Source organism: Enoplosus armatus, chromosome 3 (assembly GCF_043641665.1).
Source record: "Enoplosus armatus isolate fEnoArm2 chromosome 3, fEnoArm2.hap1, whole genome shotgun sequence".
In the NCBI taxonomy this organism is placed as follows: Eukaryota; Metazoa; Chordata; class Actinopteri; order Centrarchiformes; family Enoplosidae; genus Enoplosus; species Enoplosus armatus.
The window spans coordinates 15,092,731-15,114,210 of record NC_092182.1 but is presented as its reverse complement, the minus strand read 5'-3'; the positions used below and the strand labels follow the sequence as shown (position 1 = coordinate 15,114,210).

The following is a 21,480-nucleotide window of genomic DNA, read 5'->3' as shown; positions in this document are numbered from 1 at the left end:
TCCCAGGTGGATGCTGGGACATTAGCAGCAGACAGCACACTCGGCCAGGGGCGGATTCTCGTAGAGAACAAAGGCAGGGCGGGCAGGGCTAGATAGGAGCTGAAAGGGACCTGGAGGAGTCGAAGCAGCTGGTCTATATTTAGACTTTCTGTGTGTGACTATGTGTCTGTATGTGTGTGTTAATAAAGTGCGCGGGGTGAGAAAAAGCTTCTCATGTGTGAGTGTGGCGACATGCAAGGCAATGCTAATTAGGAAATGTGTTCATGAGTGTACGTGGTAAAAACAAATCTCCATCTCAACTTCTAACATCTTAATCAACTTACGGTACAATCAAGAGAAATGTTTCTTCAGCCTAGTGTGGAGATTTAGTTTATTTTGTCTTTTGATCTTGTTTAAAGCTTCCTTAATCAGTTATCTAATATCAGATTACTATGTGTAATGTGAAAGGTGTCGCTCATAGGGGATACGGTTCTCTTCAGCTCTACATAGCTTTTAAGTGTCTTTCAGCTCATTTTTATGGTTTTATGAGCGCAACTTACTTTTTGTTCTCTCTCAGCAAGCATCTGTGATAAACCAACTGAATTCTACATATGCAAGACACCGGCAGACAGACAAAGTTAACGACTAGCTGGTGAACATAGTGGCAGAGCAGCTAAAGAGCCGATATTTCCCTCAGGAGTTGGTAGAAACCAAAACAGCTAAAAGGAGAGTGAATATTGGACTTACATTCGTCAGTCCACCTGAAATGTTAATGTTGAGCTTGTTGCATTATCCCCTGAAATGAACTGCTACAGGTTTAAATAAACAGTTTTAAAACAAATTGATTTGCAACCTTACTGGAGACAGGTTCAAAATAATCATTGGCAGATTTATCATAAGAAAATGTTTTACAGAATCATACGCACTTGAAAAGATGCACATTTTTTTGTTGTGTAGTGAGCTATGACATCTCTCTCAAGGACAAACTTATTTTTTTCTCCTCATAATAAACATTGTCCAGATTCCAAACCACGCGGGTGCAGTCAAGCTTCACCCTGCGTTTCAGCACCACTGCTTTTTCAGCTTAGAGGTGGCTGGGCAGGCATAGCAAATGCTTTCATCCTCTCCCAATCCTGTGTGCAGTGAAGAGGCTCCATTACGCAATTATATCAGCTACAGGCTAAAACCAGGAAGAGCTCAGGCCTCATTTCCTAACTAACAGTTGCTGACAGGACAAATTAAAGAGGAAAAAGGAGGGGTCTCCTTCAAAGCCTGTAAGAGGGAAAGCTGATTTGAGTATGGTCTGTCAGTCGGGGGGGGGGGGGTTGGGGGGGCAGGCCATGATTTACAGCTCTGTGGGGGGAAAGGTCTCATTCTGATGTGCTTGGGCCTTACTTTGACTCCCAGGCTTAGGTAATTTAATCAGACACTTGAGATTAGGGAATAATTTTAGTAAGTGGGAGTCCACTGGTGTGAATAAATATCAGTGATTAAAACACAGACGCTGTAAGCAGTGTTAACGTTACAGCAGCCGATTAGTAAAATTAATTGATTAGTAAAATGAATGAACTATTTATGATCAATTAAACATGTCTGTAATTTTTCAAGTAAAACTACCAAACATTCACTGAATTTGCTGCTTTTATTTGTCATGTATGATAATGAATTGACTGCTTTTTGGGGGAAAAAAATAACAATTTGACTATGGCAATGCAGGGGAATTATGACATTTTATACACGAAATGATTAATTATTAATGAGTTACAAAATAAAAATCTATATACTTTTTCCCTGTAAAGCATCAACAAGATAATTTTGAGAAAATTGAAATGTTCGAGTTACTGTTTGAGATTCTTCCTTTTATCTTTCTTTGCTTACAGAGCACAAGACGGCTTAGAAACAACTGTCATAATGAGGATCATAAATCCTTTGACAAAGTTTAATAAGAACCTGGTAAATGTCATGCACTGTTCAGAATGTGCTGTACTTTTTCAGCAAGATGTGTGTGTAGAGCAAAGGCATTTTGGTTAGAGGATTTGAGAGATACAGAATATCTTTTCATGTGCTTGTTGCCTGCTTTTACTCTCCAGGCAGTCTGCAGTTATATGACTGATTTCTGCCACAGCTGTTTTACTTTAACTAAAAATAAAATCAGAACCATTCCACAGCCAGGTTCTCAAACACAATTCTCCTTTTATTTTATGAAATTTGCTATGAATTACCAATCATGGTTTACAAAAGTGCTTTGCAATGTAGACACCAAACACATGTTGTTAGACTTGTTTGGTCATGCTTGGTGTCGCAAAAAGCTAAATAACTGCACAGCCATCAGGGAGTGGAACATGCTCAGAGTCTGACTGGCGCAGCCGCTGGCCATACCAGTCTAATCAGTCTGTTAGTCATTTCCAGGGGCTGCTCTTACTTCAGCATGAGACAGAAATAGACCAGTGCTTCCTTTCTACTATTTGGATGTAACTGCAAAAACTGTAAATCCCCAGCGATAACAGCTAAAATATGATGGCCTCTGAATCCCAGCCAATCCATGAAAACCTTTCATCAAATCCCAGCAGCCGTGAGCCAAGCTGACTGGATTGCGTCTCTTTTTTAGTGAGGATTTTATCATTTAGTAGGGGGCAATATATGGCTCCTGGTTGCTTACTGAGGAGATGCTCAGAGTCAACATGAGCCCGGTCTGATATACTCATTATTCCAGTGAGTGAAATAAGAGTGAGTACTCCCGAGAACAGCTGGAAAAGCAGCTGGAGTAAAAACGGAAATTTTAATTCTTACTATTCATTTTCATGTAGATATATGAATTATTAATTTAAAACAAATCTGTCCCTTTTCACAACTATGACCTGAAGCCATGTGGCATTTTTACCTACTGATAACTGTCAAAAAGCAGTATTACACCACAGTATGAAGCTGCACATACACATTTCTGCAGCATATACGCATTCATGATGGTGTATTGTTGAATGTCCTTCTGTAGCGCTGTATAGCACAGAGTGGGATCTGTTCAGGGAGATGGTATTATGTTCTGCATGCAGATTTCTGACCCTATACTAACTGCTCTGCTGCCAGCACATTAACAGAAAACTAGGTTAAGCATCTTCAAAGGCTTGGGAGGAAAAACGCACACTAGATTTGGAGGCTATGGTGATGTACTGCACTTCAGCATTAGAAGCTTCTAACAAATGAACACTCCGCAGAACAGAGTCCATATTGATCTTTGCCAACTGAGACATCTGAACAATACTGAACAATCTCATTTGTTTAACAGCACCTCGTGCCATCTGCGCAGATTTATACGTTAGCAACTGTTGAAAGAAGGATGACACCTGGTCCAAAGAAATTCAGCATTTTGAAACTCATTGGCTTCCCTGAGATGGGTCCATTAGATCTAAATGAAATGAAGAGGTAAGTTTTTATGCAAGTAAATGTGCCGAATCCCTCCTCCAAATCCTGTCATGACAAGACTTTTAATCAAGCTCCTGAAAAAAGAATACATTAGTGCTGCTTTCAGCATTCCCATAGAGAGCAATAAAGAGGGAAGGAGAGTTATGTCTGACACAAGTACCCCAGTGTCCACTATTATCCACCTGCAATCTCAACATATCTCCCCTACAATGAAGTATTGCTGGCCTGGTACCAGGAAATATATCTGGAGAAGGACATATTTACTTTTAAAATGTGTCCATTCAAGCCATAGACAACAGTGGCATGTTGTCCATGGAAAATATTAATAAATAACGTACACCTAGAGTCATTACACGAGAATAAATGATATAGGAGTGATTATTTTTGAGCTTTTGTGTGATTAAACAACACATTTCATGGATTACTTCAACATATGTTGCTAATCTGGTGATTCTGTGTCCATTATCCTAATGTCAGTTGTTTTATTCAGATAGACTAGAATATTGTGTTTTCATACTGGAGCTTTCAGACCGAATTTGGTGAATCGTGAAAGGTGCTGTCAAATCTGGAAGTGGTCAGAAAAGAGATTTCAGGTCCACCTCAAAAGTCGGTCCAGGGTTGAATTTAGCCAACGCAATGCAAGGGTTGCAAAGGTGCCCATCACAAGTGCTGAAAGCCCACAGTGACTTTTTTTTTTCTTTTTTTTCATTTTTCTGAACAGTCCAAAACTCAAAGATATTCAAATTACAATTATATAGAAAAGAGAAAAGCAGCAAATCATCTCTTCAAAGAAACTGGAACCAGCAAATATTTGACATTTTTCCTTGATCAAGCAACATAAATTGATTATCCACATTGCTGCATTATCTGTTGAACAACTAAGTGATTCATCGACTGATTGCTTCAGCCCTAAACTCACTTTACCACCTGCAGTTCAACAAGATCATCACTGTCCTTAATGTAGCCAGGAAGATAATGTTGTGGTCTGCAGAAGGTTAGAGTGAAAAGAAAATCAATGTAACTTTATCAAAATAATAATAGGAATCATTTAATATTCACAATATTTAGAAAATTAGACAGTCATGAGGTATACTGCAATTAATCTACAGTTTATAATGATGCCTCCACCACCCCAAACAACTGAAACAAGTATTTGGGTGTTAAAACCTTGTGATCCGTATCACCAGTAGGCTTGAGATCTTACCTGACAGGCTTGATAAAGCAGCTGGTGCTCAAATTTTTTGATGCCGAGGATATTCTGGAACATCTCGTACAGCTGGTCCTTGCTGAGGATCAGCTCGGAGGCCGCGCTGGCGGTCATGCGTTGCTGTGCCTTGCGTGGATCCTCGTCCCCGCGGTATATGGTGTCAAACTTGGCCATCCAGGAGCTGAGCACCGTCTCCTTGCTCAGACCGTCGATCTCCGGAAGGCTGCGCACGCGCTTCTCGATGTGCCTCTTGAACACTTCCCTGAAATCGTTGGCCGAGAAGCCGCCGCTCTGGACCATTTTAGCCACACGGTCACTCTTTAGGAACACCTACATCGTGAGAGACCAATGTCACTAATCACAGTTATGTGAGAGATAAAGAGCCATAAAAAAGAAGCACTTATTAGTTTAGTAGCTCAGGACTTCTAGACACATATTTATAGTACATGACATAGGAGTTGTGAAAAGCTTTTCTGTCACATACCGTCTCAAACAGTGAATATCTGTCTTTGTCAGCAAAGGGAAAATGTTTTTGTTCATTTTGAATTGAAAAATCAGAGGCATGTATGTAAGGCGGTGACTCAACACGGCCAAGGCTGCATTCTGTCTCCTGCTAATGACAGACTAACAGGGACAGAGACAGGCGAGGCTATATTGTCACAGCATCAAGCAAAGCAACCATCAGAGCTGACTGCTTTGTCACTCTGACAGTCACATTTTGTTCTTAGCATCCATTATGGCTGAAACGCAGCGACTACTGTACTGAAACATTACAGTACAGTGGTACATTACCCTCGTCATTTGGTTTATGTATCGGTGGATAACGAAGGTTTGCAGGCTGAAATTAATAATCTTTAGTTTCCCATCTGGAGAACTGGAGACCACCAAATGTAGGAACACTACGAACACAAAGCAACCTGTGATCATCCATTATTTAGCTAATAATAGTGGCCCTCACTGTTTCAACAAATATGCCATTTTAAGTGGATGAGAAAATTAACATTTTTTTTATTAATTGATTATTTTTCTTTGAGATAAAAACAGATCTGAAAACCGTACACAAGTTGCTAAATAACCCAAGAGGAAAAAACATGGACGTTTATACTCTTCTTACACATTATGTTTACATAGTGAAGTTAAAAAGTGACCAGAAAAATCATTCCACAATCATCATCGTCTGACCAAAGTCAGCAAATGTCTTAAAACAAGGAGGGAGCCATATTGACCAAATTAGTTCTTTATAATTTTCATCACCCTCCTGGCTTTATTTTTTAAATTGAAGTATATTTCACATTAAATATCACAGAATAAACAAAACTCCTGGTTGGCTGTCACATACTGAAGAGGTCATCCTGTAATTAACTTCCATGGCAGTCTATGTATGTGTTTCCTGATGGATCCACTTCCACCCTCATACTTTTTCATAATGGCTATGCTTGTTTTTCCATCATGGATTTGGCCTTTAACGTACCCCACTATCTGAAATGCCTTTTGTACTGTATGCAGGGTAATAACGACTTTTTCATCTGCGGATTGAATAGCAAGGTTGGAAAAGACGGCTGTGTCAGCCACATGCTCTGACTCATAATCTGTGCAGTGAAAAGCTTCAGCCACCATTTTACCACTCAGCTGTCTGAATACAAGCATTTTGACATGGAAAGAGGACTGTGTAGTGCTTTTTTTTTTTTTACTTTTTAGACTGAAAGATATTAACAAATGATGAATATATATCCAGCTGCAATTTTACATTTCTGAAATCTCCAAAAGTGCACATACAAATGAATGACGTATGTAATGATAGCACAACACGTACATGGATTCATTTGAAAGAATCAAGTCCCTGCTCTTGGATAACAAAATGGTTCTGACTGTGATTGTGCTGCTGTGGTTATGGTGTGCTGGTACCTCATTGTAGCTCTGCACAGCATTGATGAATGCCTCATCAGCCACAATTTGTGTGTCTCCGTTGAGGAAGGCCTGGAAACGATCCTTGGTCTGCTGAAGCTGCTGCTTGGTTATCTGTGGAAGCAAGGACAAACAGAGGACACGTCAGCGCTAAAGCCAGGATAGGAAAATGTGTCAAAACAAGCAGACATTACTTTAAACGACAATCATTTCAAACCATTTTGAATAACTTAAAGCCCAAACATCCTTTTCCCCTGAAACTTCTTGAAGCTCCTCCTGGGAGCACACTTAGCACGCACAGGCCATTTGGGAGATGTAATCCCTGCAGTGTTTCCTAATTCTACCTGTGCATCCCCCTTTAAGAACACCTCTAAAGGTAGCCGGCCAGGAGGCTTTCTTACCAAGTGCCCAAACCACATTAACTGGCTCCTGTCAATGTGAGGAGCAGCAGATCAATAACAGGGTCCAAATCTCTGAGCTCTTCATGCTTTCACATGGAGAGAAACCAGGAACCTCATCTCAGTTGATTGTATCCACAATCCCATTCTTTCAGTCTCTACCCACAGATTATGATTGCAGGTGAGAGTGGGAATGAAGATTCCTCACTGTTAAATTGAGAGCTTTGCTTTTCAGCTCAGCTATGTCTTTACTACTTACAGTCTGATACAAAGCCTGCATTACTGCAGCCAGTGCCCCTGAACGGCAGTCAATCTTACAATCCTTTTTACCATCACTCATGAATAAAACCCCAAGGTACCTGGATTCTTCCACTTGGATACCCCCCCCCCCCCCCCCCTTCTAACTGAATTGAGCAATCCACCAACCTTACTGCATCACACCCAGCTGCTGCAAACTGCTCCAGTGGACATTGTAGGTCACGGTCCAATGAAGCCAAAAGGACAACATCATCCACAAATAGAAGAGATTCCACCCAAATATCACCCAACTGGGCAAACTCCAGGCCTCAGCTGAACTTTCATATCCTGACCATGAATATCACAAACAGGAGAGGTGACAAGGCACACCCTTGTCAGATTCTTATGTCAAAAAATAAACATCCCTAACATAATACTTTGAGTGTACAGGGAAGAAATCATTTATAATAGCCCTGGAAGAGGCTAGAAAGTAAAGAAGTACAACGTCACACTTGTTTTCAGCCATGTGGCTGTTGGTCTGTTGATTGGTCGGTCCATAACTTTGATCCAGACTGAAATATCTCAACAACTATTGACCTGAAATTTTGTAAAGATGTTCTTGGTCCACAGATGATGAATCCTAATAACTCTGGTGATCGCTGGCCATTTTCTCTAGCGCCATCATTAGCTCACAGTTCCCACTTATCCAGTGAAATATCTCAGCATCTAATCAATGGATTGGCACCAAATTTTCTACAAACATTCATGATGCCCAGAGGATGAATCCTACTGACTTTGGTAATCCCCTGATTTTTCCTCTAGCACCACCATGACTACTGGATACTATTGGATGGATCACCATGATATTTAGTACAGACATTCATGTCACCCTCAGAATGACTTGCAACAACTTTGGTTATCCCCAACTTTTAATTTATCGCCATCATCAGGTCACATTTTTAATTTGTCCAAAACTTTGGTTTATAACCAAATACCTGCAAAACTAGTGGCATTCACATCAGCCTCAGCTGCTAAACCAATTGTGTTCAGTGCTAATTAGCAAATGTTAGCATGATAACACGCTAAACTAAGATGGAGAACATGATATTGAACCTGCTTAACATCGGCATGTGAGCATTGCTGTTGTGACCATGTTAGCATGCTAATGCTAGAGATAAAGCATTTATGTACAATTAGACAAAATAATTCTGCTATACACTAAATGTATGGAAATGTTTTTCTTCTTTTAAAGGATTTTAATATTTGTTAATTATATTTTCTATTATCACTCAACTATCTTTTATGAAAAGATTAAGCCAGGAGTTGTGTTTCACACGTGTGATGTTTTGTCCATCCCGCCCTTTGTTTTCACTTTCGATCCTCACTCAGGTCTAGATGTCCTTGGATTGATTTCACACATGGTTACTGAGTCAGTGACCTAACCGTCAATAGACTGACAATCTCCCTCTGACAACTGCTTTCAATCTACAGTTCAAGCTGTTGTGTATATCAAACAAGCACAAGGACCTGCTGGTAACGTGTGTGTGTGTGTGTGTGTGTGTGTGTGTGTGTGTGTGTGTGAGTGTGTCTGCGTGCGTTCAGCTGCACATTGCAAGTGACAGACTTTGGTGTAGGAGTGAGATGGAAAAGTACCACATATCATGCGCCTTTGAGGCAATCTCAACACCATCTGCGTGTCCATCGTACCACTCCAACCCCCCTTCAGCAATGTTCAGGAAATGAGGCTCACGTAACATAAGATTTCTCTATCGGAGCCAATGTGAAAGTGCCAGAGTTTAGGTCTAAAAAGAAAGATTTGATATGAATACAAACACATAAAATTACCTTTAAAATTACCTCTCCATCACTGCCAATAAGAAAATACAAACAAACATGAACTCAAAGCCTAACAAATCATTTCACCAAAAAGGCCACTCCCACTTCATCCAGTTCATGATTGCTGTGGAAGAGTGAATCTCAGGACGATCTACCACTCAATGTCCAAACATAAAACATCCACTAACAACACATAACAGCACATCAACAACAGCAGAGATCAATACTTGTGCTTCTGCTTCAAGGTTTCAGGTTTATGCGTCTTTGCCACAGTTAGATGTGAGATTAAAGAGAAAGTGCGGACCATCCCTGCTATGTTTTAATAGACCATGGTGTTCAAGGAACATCCTGAGGCAAGAGATGTTAATATTAACACCAGTATGCAAATCAGCCCGGTCTATGGAGACACTCGGAGGCTGAAGTCAATACACCCGTCCTTGGTTTCTTGTCCATTTCTGAAAGTAAGAGGATGAGGATACATACATGACTACAGTTGTCACTTTCAATTGTCTTTCCTCATAATGTACATTATAATATCGTATATGATGCACAGACTAACATTAATTTATGAGAATTTCATTCCTTTTTCTCATGAGAACAAGTTTCTTATTAAATTCTGAAGTACTGTTTTCCAGGCAGGAGCCTTAAACACAGTTTAGTAAAAAGGAAGACATGGAAAATGCGCAGGCTAAAGTGCTAAAGTGTAGGCATGTGGAGTGATGAGCTGCGATCAATTCACCAACAGGGAAAGCAAAACCAAGAAAGTAGCATGAATAATGTGGAATATACTGAGGTAGGATGTGGGCTGATGTGGTTTCTGTTGAAGGGCTGCTGGGCTTTTGAGAAAAGGTACAAAAGCAGACTTGAACCAAGCAGACTGAAATGTTTCAGGACAAAGCTAGCACTTATGCCACTAGACCTGAGGTCGCACAAACTGTAGCTTTCTTGAATGCAGCCTAACACTTACTGTTTAAAGTGTCCTAAAGCAACTAGACTGCAGCGTGTAGACAAAACGGATCTCTGATCAGTTTCATTGTATTTTGTTGAACTGTAATTAGAGATGGGACAATTAATCGATTAGTTGATTGACAGAAAATGAATCAGCAACTTAATAATTAACTGATGATTGATCAATAGTTTCAGTCTTTTTTCAAGCAAAAGCTTCCAGCCTCTAAAGATTTGATGGATTCAACTAAATATTTTTGGGGTTTGATGAATAAAACAAGCATTTTTAAGACATCATCATGACATCTGGGAAATTTTCTGACACATAGAGACAAAACAATTAATCGAGAAAATAATTGGCAGATTAATTCACAATGACTTTAAACATTAGCTGCAGCCCTGGCAGTAATCCATGTGGCCAAGGACAGAGTGGCCTCTATTAACCTTACGTATTAACTTCAAATTCCCCCTTCACATATAGCTGTAGAAGGAATATTACAATAAACTGCAGGAGATTAGGTTTTTGGCTGTCATCCAAACACTGGCAGAACACATTTCTGTTTTACCTGAAGATTTCACCATGAAAGGTCAAAGCTAATAATACTTTTGCTTCTGCTGACAGTTTCTCTCGGCCAATCTGACTTTATGTGACAACACAGCAAGCTGCTAACTGTGTGTGTGTGTGTGTGTGTGTGTGTGTGTGTGTTTATTTGGAGAGCTGACATTGAAGTACACAGCAGTGAACCAGGTGAAATGTGACCAATTCTCTACCAAAAAGAATAGTTGAGCTGTATAAAGTATTTATAACTTTCAGTTGTTCACGCTCTTTATTTCATTGCTGATTGGAGAACTGTGCTGATTAGTAAACAAGTTGATGGATGAGAGAAAATGCCCCCCATTTTCATCAGTATTGCCAGACTCCCAAGATATACTTTCCTGTTTTGCTCTTATTGATTCTCTCTCTGTGGCTCTTATCAAGATTGCTGTGTTACACTGTGATTCATTGGCTTGCAATGAAGTGGGCAGTGACATTAATCACCCTTTACATATCAATAGAGGGGATATGCACATTGCATTGGCTTGACGTACAGTAACTTCATTACAGTTTAAAATGACTATGGATTTTAGGTTTATAGTTCAACCACGTGGCTGATACAATATTTGAGTCACTGTGAAACATTTAACGACCAGAAGAATCTTTCATTAAAAACTGGTTTCATGATAAATGATAAATATCTTTAGTAGTTTAGATCCCTTGAACTTTATCTAATGACCTTTTCTATGAATTACTGTTTAATGGACAGTGCAGAGTAGAGATAAACAGATGGTATAACATGAAGGAAAAGTCAGCTAACACAGTTTCATAGTTTTAAGCCCCATCGAGAACTTATCTTGATTCTTCAGTGAACTGAAAAAGGAAATTCCTACATGCTGCTTCGTCAATATAGTGTATGTTTGGTCCTTTTTGCCACAATTCTTTCATCTGAGTGAAGTGCAGGAGAAATTCTATACATTTGGGATGAAACAACACATTTTTGGTATCTCATATACAACATGACAGAAGATACCATGTAGCTTTTAATAAACAAAGGAAACAAAGGCATCAATAAAAGGAAAAGTATTTTATATTTTAAAGGAAGGAAAACTGTCAATCACTTCCTACGATGTAATCGGGGGATTGTTGCATATGGGATCTGTAACTTATAGAGACTATTCAGGGCCATGGCCGGGATTTTAATAATACTGAGGTCATGAGTCCGACATGAAGGCATGAATGTTGTTTCAAAGCCCTCTCCATCCTGCCAAGAACAAAACTCTGGTGGGGAAATATTGATTCCTTTTAATTATTCATTCATTGGTTGGCCTAAAATTAATGACATCTAAATATATTAGGCCTAACAATTACTACACAGTTGTTACACACCAGAGAGTCTTATAGACAGGTGTATCGGATCAAAAACAAAAAACAGTGCTGCACACATTTGTACAGACTTTATTTGCAGTGTTCGGTTTTTAACTGTAATTGTCCTCAGCGATATAGCAAGGGCCTGAATGTCCTGTATGTAACTGCTGTGCAATATACAGTTTATAACATTTGTCCTATATTGTAAGTTATACACTTTAATCATCATAAGTGTATTTCAAAGTGTTTTATCTTCTCATCAGTTGATCATTCATCTTTGGCCACTCATCTTTCTCTCTTTCCAAAGAAGGGGAGAGAGAGAGAGAGAGAGAGAGAGAGAGACACCCATAATATACAATAATTATACACAACGATTAAGATTGCATTCATCATATTATCCAAGTTTTTAATCAACATGGCTTGTGAGGTATACAAGGTATCAGCTGTCCTTGCAGTGCTGTGATGAGTGGAATAATTAGCTAATTGAATGAAGTATATATATATGCAGCTTGTGTAGTTCAGCGCAGTAAAGCCTCTGCTGTGCTGACTCACCCTTTAGCTTCCTCTAGAAGTTACATAACATTGAAAAGGGAAGATCCATCAAATAGTAATTGATTCATAAAAAATAGACCAAAATTATACAACAACTAAATCTAAAAATGAGGCTAAAACATGCTATTTTATATAAAATTAGGATTCTGAACATCAACATTGTTATGACGATATACTGTGATTTAGATTTATGTCAATCTGAAAAGGAGAGTAAACTTTACTTTCATGAGATCAAATATGCAAAGTGATGATGTCAAACTAAACGTCCGTATTGTGTATAAATCTGTTTGCTCAGGAAAGTGCCGCCAACCAGTGCTGCTGTTGGTTTTCAGCAAACATGCTATCGTTGAATCCTCTCGCCAGACAAAGCCTTTTTTTCAGTCATGTTGCAGATGACACCGCCGGCTCACATCTGAGCAAACAGCAAACACAAAGTACGGGAGCAAGCGCTGCATGACAGCTGCACAAAATCTACCAGCAACAGGACTCAGGATCAAACACAAAACACCCGCATCATGTAGTGGCTGTGGTCACAAAACTACAATTATGCAAAGACAGATGCATGAGTTATTATCCCCAACCAGACACATTTGCTCTGAAGACACACACACACACACACACACAGCGTTGTGTGAGTAAATACCACTCCGCTGGGTTAGTAAACAGCCAGGTGTATACTCTGCAGACAGAGCCTGACACACGGCAAACAGGGATGAAACAGGGAGCTCCGGCTCTGTATAACCAGTCTTCACACTGTTGTCATATTCAGGAGCTGTGGCGCTGCTGATACACACAGGAGAACACTGTGTTCACAACAAGCTAAGCCCCTTCTTGTAACCATCATCCATTATCACACCACCAACTCACTGGCAGCAGCCATACAGCTCAGCTGGTTCCTCATTATGCTCATTCAGTTACCGAGCAGAAAATAAGGCCTTCAACCTAATATAACATAAAAGGTATGGACATGTGAGCTTCTATAGTAGAGACAGGATCAAATCAATGGGACAATTTACATAAATTTGCACTAAAACAGTCAAATCAATTCTGTCTATTCCACTACAAGAGTCATAGGGTTCACTTACTGAAAAACTGAAGTGGTAGTTATTTGTTCTGCCTGATTTTGATTACATTCATTTGATGACTTATAATTAAATGCATGTTTATCATCCAATGTCCTATTTTATAATGTTCCAAATGCAATAGCAAGAAACTCCACACGTTTTGTGCTCATACTAACTACACAGCATACAGCAGCGGTAGAAAGTAAGTACATTTACTTAAGTAGTATACTTCAGTACAATATTTAGGGACTTTACTTGAGTATCTAAATTTTATGCCACAGCAGATTTTTTATAATATGTTTTATTAATCTATTGTGCATTTATATCCTGTATCCTTGTGTGATAGTGTTGGTTCACAAAGCTATTCTATAATGTAAAGCCTCCAAAGTAGACAGTGGGTTGGTATCTTTGTCTGATGCTGGTGCATTACTCTCATCAGGAGTCTGAGACATAAATCCTTTCCCTCCACCCTCCCATCACAAATCACTTACTGTCTTTTTCCCTCTTTTCTCTGTCTAGTAAATCTCTCTCTCCCACTCTGCTTTTAAGGGTGATTATCCCAGATATTTATTTCTTTGTGACAATCTGTTTCGTCTTGTTAGGTGCTTAATAAGGTTTGCAGCGTGTGTATTCATCAATAGGATGTGAGTCAAGATGTAGTGAAAATAGATCACACACATTACATCAATTAAACTTTTGAAACATGGTCTTTACTTGAGTGTTTCAGTAACACTTTCAAGATTGTAAACGATAAGGAAAGAAAATAAGATGTTTACACACATTCTTCTTCCTTGTCAAAACCTGACGCCTACATTACCCACAATGCAACTCAACTGTTGAGGAGCGGCCTAGAGGTCTGGTGAACTCACTTCAACTCCACACCCTCAGATTTTTTTCATTTTCTAACTCGTCTTCAGCACCAACCGACGCTGACTCAAGTGACATCACTTGAGGCAGTTTATCAGATTTTTCACAGCTCCCTGTGGAGCCACAAAAGGCTTAAGACCTGCAATCAGACTTTGATGTGTCATGTGATAAATTCCCCTTTAACAAGGTATATGAGAATATCTAAGGGTTGGATTTTTTTAATTATTGCAAGTTGTGTAGAAATACACATGAAGGCTTAACAGTAAAAAGTATGAAGAAAAGTCATTTTAACCTGTTTCTTGAGATGCTTTTGCATTTTTGTCTCTTGCTATCAACATGGGTCTAGTATGATTATTTATGTTGTCTCACTGCATTGCTGTATGGATGATGACGCTTCTTCTGTCGTTTTACATCAGTGATAGTGATCGAAGCCTTGAAGGCCTCTGAAACAGTTAGAGGTTTGGTGTTTGACAGGAAGGGAGTGGTGCACCGACTCTGTTTTAAGGCGGTGGCGCAGGACTGTGACGCCCATAATAACACAGGAAAGAAACTTGAGAGTGTCTACCTGACATGCAGCCTCTTGGCTGCTCCAGGCTGTTGTTTGTGTTCTTTATGCCTCAGTGAGAGTCATCAGGGAAAGAAGAGAGGTTCAACAGAGGACTGCGGTAATGATCCTGCTATAGCTCTTACCTCCGTCTTCTTTCTTTAATGTGGAAAATCACCACTACTAATCTCCCTCTCTGTCTCTCGCCTCTTTGTCTTATTCCAGTCATGCCCTAGTAATTTTCCCTTTGAAGCAATGTTTCATATGGTTCAATATAACCGAACACATTTGCACAAACACATTCTTGTGCCCTAAACGACCACCAACAGCTGCCTGCATTCATTTCGCTTGCAAGACTCAAAAAAAAAATCACACGATTCACAGAAGTTTTCTTGCACAGTGGTTATAACTTCCATACATCATAATTATGACTTAGAATCTGAGAATTATGAGAAAACTATCTCGTAATTGTGAGGAAAAAAACGTCACAATTACAGTGTACGAAAAAGGATGTGATTACAACAGTTTGAGAAGACAGGAACGTGATGACACTTTCATTTTGATCCGCTATGGTTTCACTGCTTGGTTATTGATGTGAGTAATATAAACGGCACCATGATTAATATGTAAAGGCTGCACAGGCATCTTTAGTGGCTAGAAATGTTCAAACACAAACACACAAAGCGCACTCTGATCTATTTGAGGTTTGCTCAAAACTACTGACTATACAGATGTTTCAAATCTAAATGTTTTAATTGTTGCTGTGTTAATGTTAATGAACTAAAGTTGGACACAATTCCAACACAATTCCACTGAAACGGTCTGTAGTTACCAGCAGCATTTTGATTAGAGCTGAAACAGTTAGTCAATTAATCAATTAGTGGATTGACAGAAGGTTAATTGGCAACTATTTTCACAATTGATTGATCGTTCATGCAAAAATATATATAAAAAAATTTTTTTTTTTAAAAACACTGGTTCTGCCTGCTAAAATGTGAATGCTTGCCAGTTTTCTTTCTTAATTTTTAAAGTAAATTGAACATTTTTGGATTTGGACAATTTGTCTGACAAAACTATTTGCAAAGCTATTTGAAAACATCACCTTGGACTCTGTGATTGGGATTTTTTCCCTTTTTGTTGACATTTTAGAGACCAAAAGGATTAATTGACAAAATAATCAGCAGATTAATTGCAAATGAAAATAAAACAGCCCTACTTTTAATTTTGATAAGGTTAGTAAGAATCTAAAAGTGATAATAAATGTAATGTAAGTCCTTGTTGCTTTAAGAATAGGTCATAAATTTAGCTCATTAAAGAAAGACTTTATGTGTGTTGTTAAAAAATAGGGTTTGTTGTTTGTTTTCCGGTTGCTTTGCCAACCAGAGCTGCTAATGTCCAATGTCCCTTTTTAATAAACCAGCTTTCATTTTCCGCTTTTCTCTGAGTATGACTTGTGTGCAGTATTGGGAGCAGGGATTATATCTTATACACCAATAATGAAAAAAAAAAAAAAGAATGACAGGAGGATTAATCCGTCTAAATCCATGCATACAGTATGAGGACACATTAACTGTCCTCAATCAGACAATTATGCTTCATGTCCAGAGACCATGTCCTTCAGAAAACATGAGTGTTTTTGAGTTGTACCACAAGGATTAAGGTTGAGCAAATGCTAACTGTAGATGGTTAACATTTGCCTACACAAATTAAAATGTATGGACGGCAGACAGGATTACATAGGCTCTGTGAGGACGCATAGGTCCTGCTGTAATTAACAAGTACATAGTGTATTCTGAGAGAGAGCTGTTGGAGGAGACAAACATCACGTCATGTGAGAGTCAAGGAATAATCCCTTACATGTTGCCACCTTTAAACATAAAAATACTGTATATTAACATGCATTCTGTGGTGCAACTTTTGCATTTCTACAGCTTTTTTTACGAGTACATGATTGCCATGTGTACAAATATCAGGTCACATGATTGGATTAAGGCAAATATGAGTCCATTTGATCCTGACTGTGATTGCTGCCTTCAAAGTAGTTGAAACCTTTGGGAAAAGACGTTCTAACGAATAAGATCTTATCCTTCCCTCCTGGTTATATGCAGACAGAAGAGATGTTTAATTTGTGAAGCTGTGATTTGTTACACGCGGCTGCACTGTTTGTAGGTGAGGGGGTATTTCGCCCTGCTGCTTTTCAGCTGTCACTCCTTTGGAATCCACTTTCATATCCTTACCACTGACGAACACCTTTATTCTTCAATACTGGTGTTGCTAAAACATGCTAAAATGTCTGCCACTTAATGGGAGAGACTAACATTCTTCAGCAGCAGCATTCAAATGCTGATTGACATGTTGTATTGTTAACTCAAAGCTCGACTTTGACACCGGCTGCGAGGCTTCTTTTATTATCGAAGGATGCCTTTTTCTCAGGCAGAACACCATTTGAAGATCTTACATAATAATGCAAATGATTTCAGTGTCATACTTCTGCTACTCGCCATTTACTGCCGCTCTCTCTTGTCCACATGACTGTGTGTTTCATGAACATAATGAGCTCAGGCAGTTTCAAGGAAGACAGGAGAAATGGGGGGCAATGACATCATATACTCCAATGACATAAGACACATAGTCTATACACTATGATTTTTTAAAACCATACAGCGCACATAAATGTTAACCATTCATGAAAATCCTTACTGCACATACAGGAAGTGTATACTTATTAATGTTTTAACGTTACTAATTTTACTCATGCCTCTTCCAGTGATGTCAGTTTAATCTGCCTCTCTCCCTCAGCTCCTTCCTCTAGCTTCCATCCTCATATCATCGTCTCATCTGTCCCTTATCCATGAGCTCAAATGCCATAGTTACCTACATCATTATATGTCAATATGTGTATACACAAGTGTATAGACAGTCATCAAGTCATGAAAGATTAAATAATGTCTGACTATTGTGCCATACTGTGATTGTCTATGCAAACATCTTGCTCAGACCTGTTTCCCTATAGCCTCCACGGCCTTATGATAACTTCACCACAAACTTTTATTCACATTTAAATTTATATTGTCTCTATATGCTACTCTTAGCACCATTCATCCTGGCACAACATTATTACTCGTTCTTCTTGCCTTCACCAACACAAATGGCAAATTAGAGGACTTGACACTTACACCACCACGAACACTATCCTAAAGTAAGTCGTCATTAAGTGCAACAGTTTTTGCATTCATTACAGGGCAATTATTATGGCTCAAAATGTAAGAACATGACAGGAAACCCAGTCCACGTAAAACCAATTTACAATGGGACACCCAAACTCCTTTGCCAGGCTCAGCACTAAACGCCAAACTTCATCCAAGTATCACTGATTTGCATATCAGTCTACTTCATATTCATATCACAAAGCATGCTGCACCATCCACAGCTCCTCTCTCTCGGAGTATCAACGGCATACTGTATAGTATTAAAATGCTGAGCCAGGAGGCACTCTATTAAGTTACCCCGCTGGCAGATGAGTTGATTGGGTCTGATTATCTTGGGGGCATCACATTTTCTAATTGAAAAAAATCCTAAACCCAAGAGAAATACACAAATCTGAAACACATTCATTGTGATCTATAAAGAGCATTTGGGTTTGATTAATCAGATTGCTAATGTTTGATTCTGTTTGACTGTGTGAGAGCTTCATTTAAGATTCAAATCTGCATTCAATTTTTCATTTTTTTTGCTCTGTTGTGCTCAGTTGTACCAACAAGACCAAGAGTCTCGAGACACGCTAGCGACTTTTTGAGTTAATGTTTATGGCATCATGAGTGACAATGCTAACATGCTGATGTTTAACAGGTGTAAGGTTCACCATCTTAGTTTAGCATTTGCTAATTAGCTGTGAACAAAAAGTACATTGGTTTTGCAGGCAGAGATCACAAAAGTGACATGTTTCATGGCAATCCATCCAATAGTTGCTGAGACTTTTCATTCAAAACCACAGATGTGAATTTCATAATGGCACTAGAGGAAAAAATCAGAGGGTCCCCAAAGTCATTAGGATTCATCTGGGAACAGTGAATGTTTTGTGCCGATTCATCCATTAGATGTTGAGCTGTTTCAGGGAACAAGTGAAATCTTTGAGCTGCTTGTGGTGCTAGAGAAGTCAGGGGTTCACTAAAGCCAGTAAGCTACATCCTCTGGGGACCATGAATGGGTTAGGGTTGTGCAAAATTGAATGGTAATCCATCCAAAGTTGTGATCTGACCAACAAACGGACTGACTTTGCCATCAATAGAAAAATTTTAATTCCTTATTCCGAAATTCCTTATTACAGGACACATAAAAACACTCATAACATTAACACTAATTTGTCATTTTTGTTTGTTGCAACTGTGCCCTTGCCATATGAATTGTCCTTTATGATTAATTCCTCTGTGCACACAGTTTAGGCAGCATATTGCCATTAAATGAAGGAGGATTTTGCCCTCCAGGACAATCCACAACGATGCCATAATTCCATAAATCACACCAATACAATCTATGTCCATCCATAACCTCAATAATTTACTTACAACACATTTAGAGAGGGGGCCATTAGTGTAAGTGTGTCCCGAGACGATTAGTCTCGCATGCAAACGCACACACGTCACCAGTTAAATATGCACAAATACACTACAGCCTCCACACTGCTGCCTGTGAAGACGTCTTTCAGACTGAATTAGTAAATATTTCCCTCACCCCTCAAAAGGAGGCTACTGCCCTTTTGTGTTACCCTTTGACAAGGTTACAGCAATACATTTCAAGGAGCAGCAGTGGAGCTGGCATACTCTGCAGCCTGGCCTGTTTCTCTGTGATAGCCCATCGCTGCTGTTTGTGTGCCAGAGCTTCTAATAACGGATTATCATGGAGCTGCTCCACATGTTTTGCTGAGGCCTTTAAGTCTTTTCATTACAGAAATTGCTTCATCATATTTCTGTGACTAATCTATAATAGCCAAAATTGTTATAGGCTACATATTAGATTGTGTAGCCAACGCTGTGAGGAATTTCCTTAATAAATTATAGTTTATGGACGTCTGAGGAGCCCACAGTCGGGAGAGAAAATAGTGGACTAGTTGATTATTCTTTCTCCAGTAAAGTGTATTTTGTGACAAATAATTTTCTTATAACCACACAGGATATAAATATAATTAAATGACAGTGAACTGATGATGACTGTATGACGCCATGACACGATAAATGCATATAACTGCCAAAAACATACATTTAAGTGCTCTGTGTTGTTAAATGTTTCTGTGCAGTTAATTTTCCTCTTTCAGTGTCATTCAAATCAAACCAGTTAAATGTGTTTTTTAAAAAAGACTATATTGTTGTCATTTATTTTTTACACAAGGTGTATAATTTTTCTCAAGGGGTTTAAGCCAAAGGATGCAAATTTGGACCAAATCAAAGTGTAGGGGCAGACTGTAGGCAAGCAGACACGCTTTGATTTCCTGGTCTGACAGCAAGCATTGGCTTGTTTTGTCCAGATATTCACTCACCCACAACACAGGATTGTGGCCGCCTAAGCTACCAGTTACGAAAGTGCATCACGAAGCATACATTAGACTTATCAGTAACCTACGCTGAACGTGACACCAAACAAAACAAATACATGGAAACACTGTGGTTTCTGCCTCCCACATGCACTTATGCGTGAGTCAGCAGAAAATCTGGACCATATGGCTCAAACTGTGTCCAGAGGAAGACGACTTGTCTGCAGGTTAAACAAAAACAAAACACTCGGAGGAGCAATTTCCATAGTGTTGTTTATAGTGTTTCCTCGCATGAGTGATACATGATCCGCCGTAGGTCCACTGAGCTGAATGAATCTTCGGCAGGTACACAGGCCACACTGAATGCGCCTTCTGCCTAGTGAGGAGAAGAAACTGCTACTACAGTCTCATTGAGGCATGTGGTGATCAATGTTTTCCCAGTAGCCCTACACAAAACGTGTTGATCACTTGCATCTATAATTGCATTTGCGCCTTAATTTACAAATGGCAGAGAATTGACATCAGAGCCTTGGAGCACAAACAGTTGATGGTCTATTTCTGGTGTGACAGACAAACGCACAAATCAAGGACAACAAACTGGGGCTGTAGTCCTGACTTAACAATCAATTCAACCTTCCTTTAGTACAGTACAGGCCTGTGCACGGTGACTTTGACAGTAAGGACATCATGACCCAAAACTGGCTTCAACATCAATGGAGCATCACAGCAGCGACGTGAAACCAGGATGAGGGCCTTGTCCCTTACAGTAACTTATATAAATCTCACGAGCTGGACCTCCTGCAGAAAACAGTCTATAAAAAATGTAAAGCGTGGACATTAAGAAAAATATATAATGCAATTAATTTACTGTAACCTGTCGAGGGGAGCCAGGCTCATCTGCAGAGGAGAAAGGCTATTAAGCAATCCTCCTCAAGAGGTCTGTGCCTAAAAGTCACCTTGGGAGGCCAAATTGACGGGATAACTGATGGCGCAAACGGGTTGGAATTGGGTATCCGCCAGGCAGGCAGCACATAGAGACACATACAGCTGCATATCTAATGGGAAGCATCGGTGAGATGTAGGCCAACAAGGACAA

General features: G+C 39.4%; 1 protein-coding gene across 9 annotated transcripts in view; it reads right to left on the bottom strand.

Moving 5' to 3' along the window:
* Positions 1 to 21,480, bottom strand: part of cadpsb (Ca2+-dependent activator protein for secretion b) — a 60,789-nt gene that overhangs the window by 38,534 nt on the left and 775 nt on the right. For all 9 annotated transcript variants that reach the window (XM_070901985.1, XM_070901990.1, XM_070901988.1 and 6 more), the window contains exons 2-3: positions 6,512 to 6,625; positions 4,604 to 4,936 (exon numbers count right to left, since the gene is read on the bottom strand). In XM_070901985.1, coding sequence (XP_070758086.1) covers positions 4,604 to 4,936; positions 6,512 to 6,625 — 447 coding nt within the window. The remainder of the gene's footprint in view (positions 1 to 4,603; positions 4,937 to 6,511; positions 6,626 to 21,480) is intronic.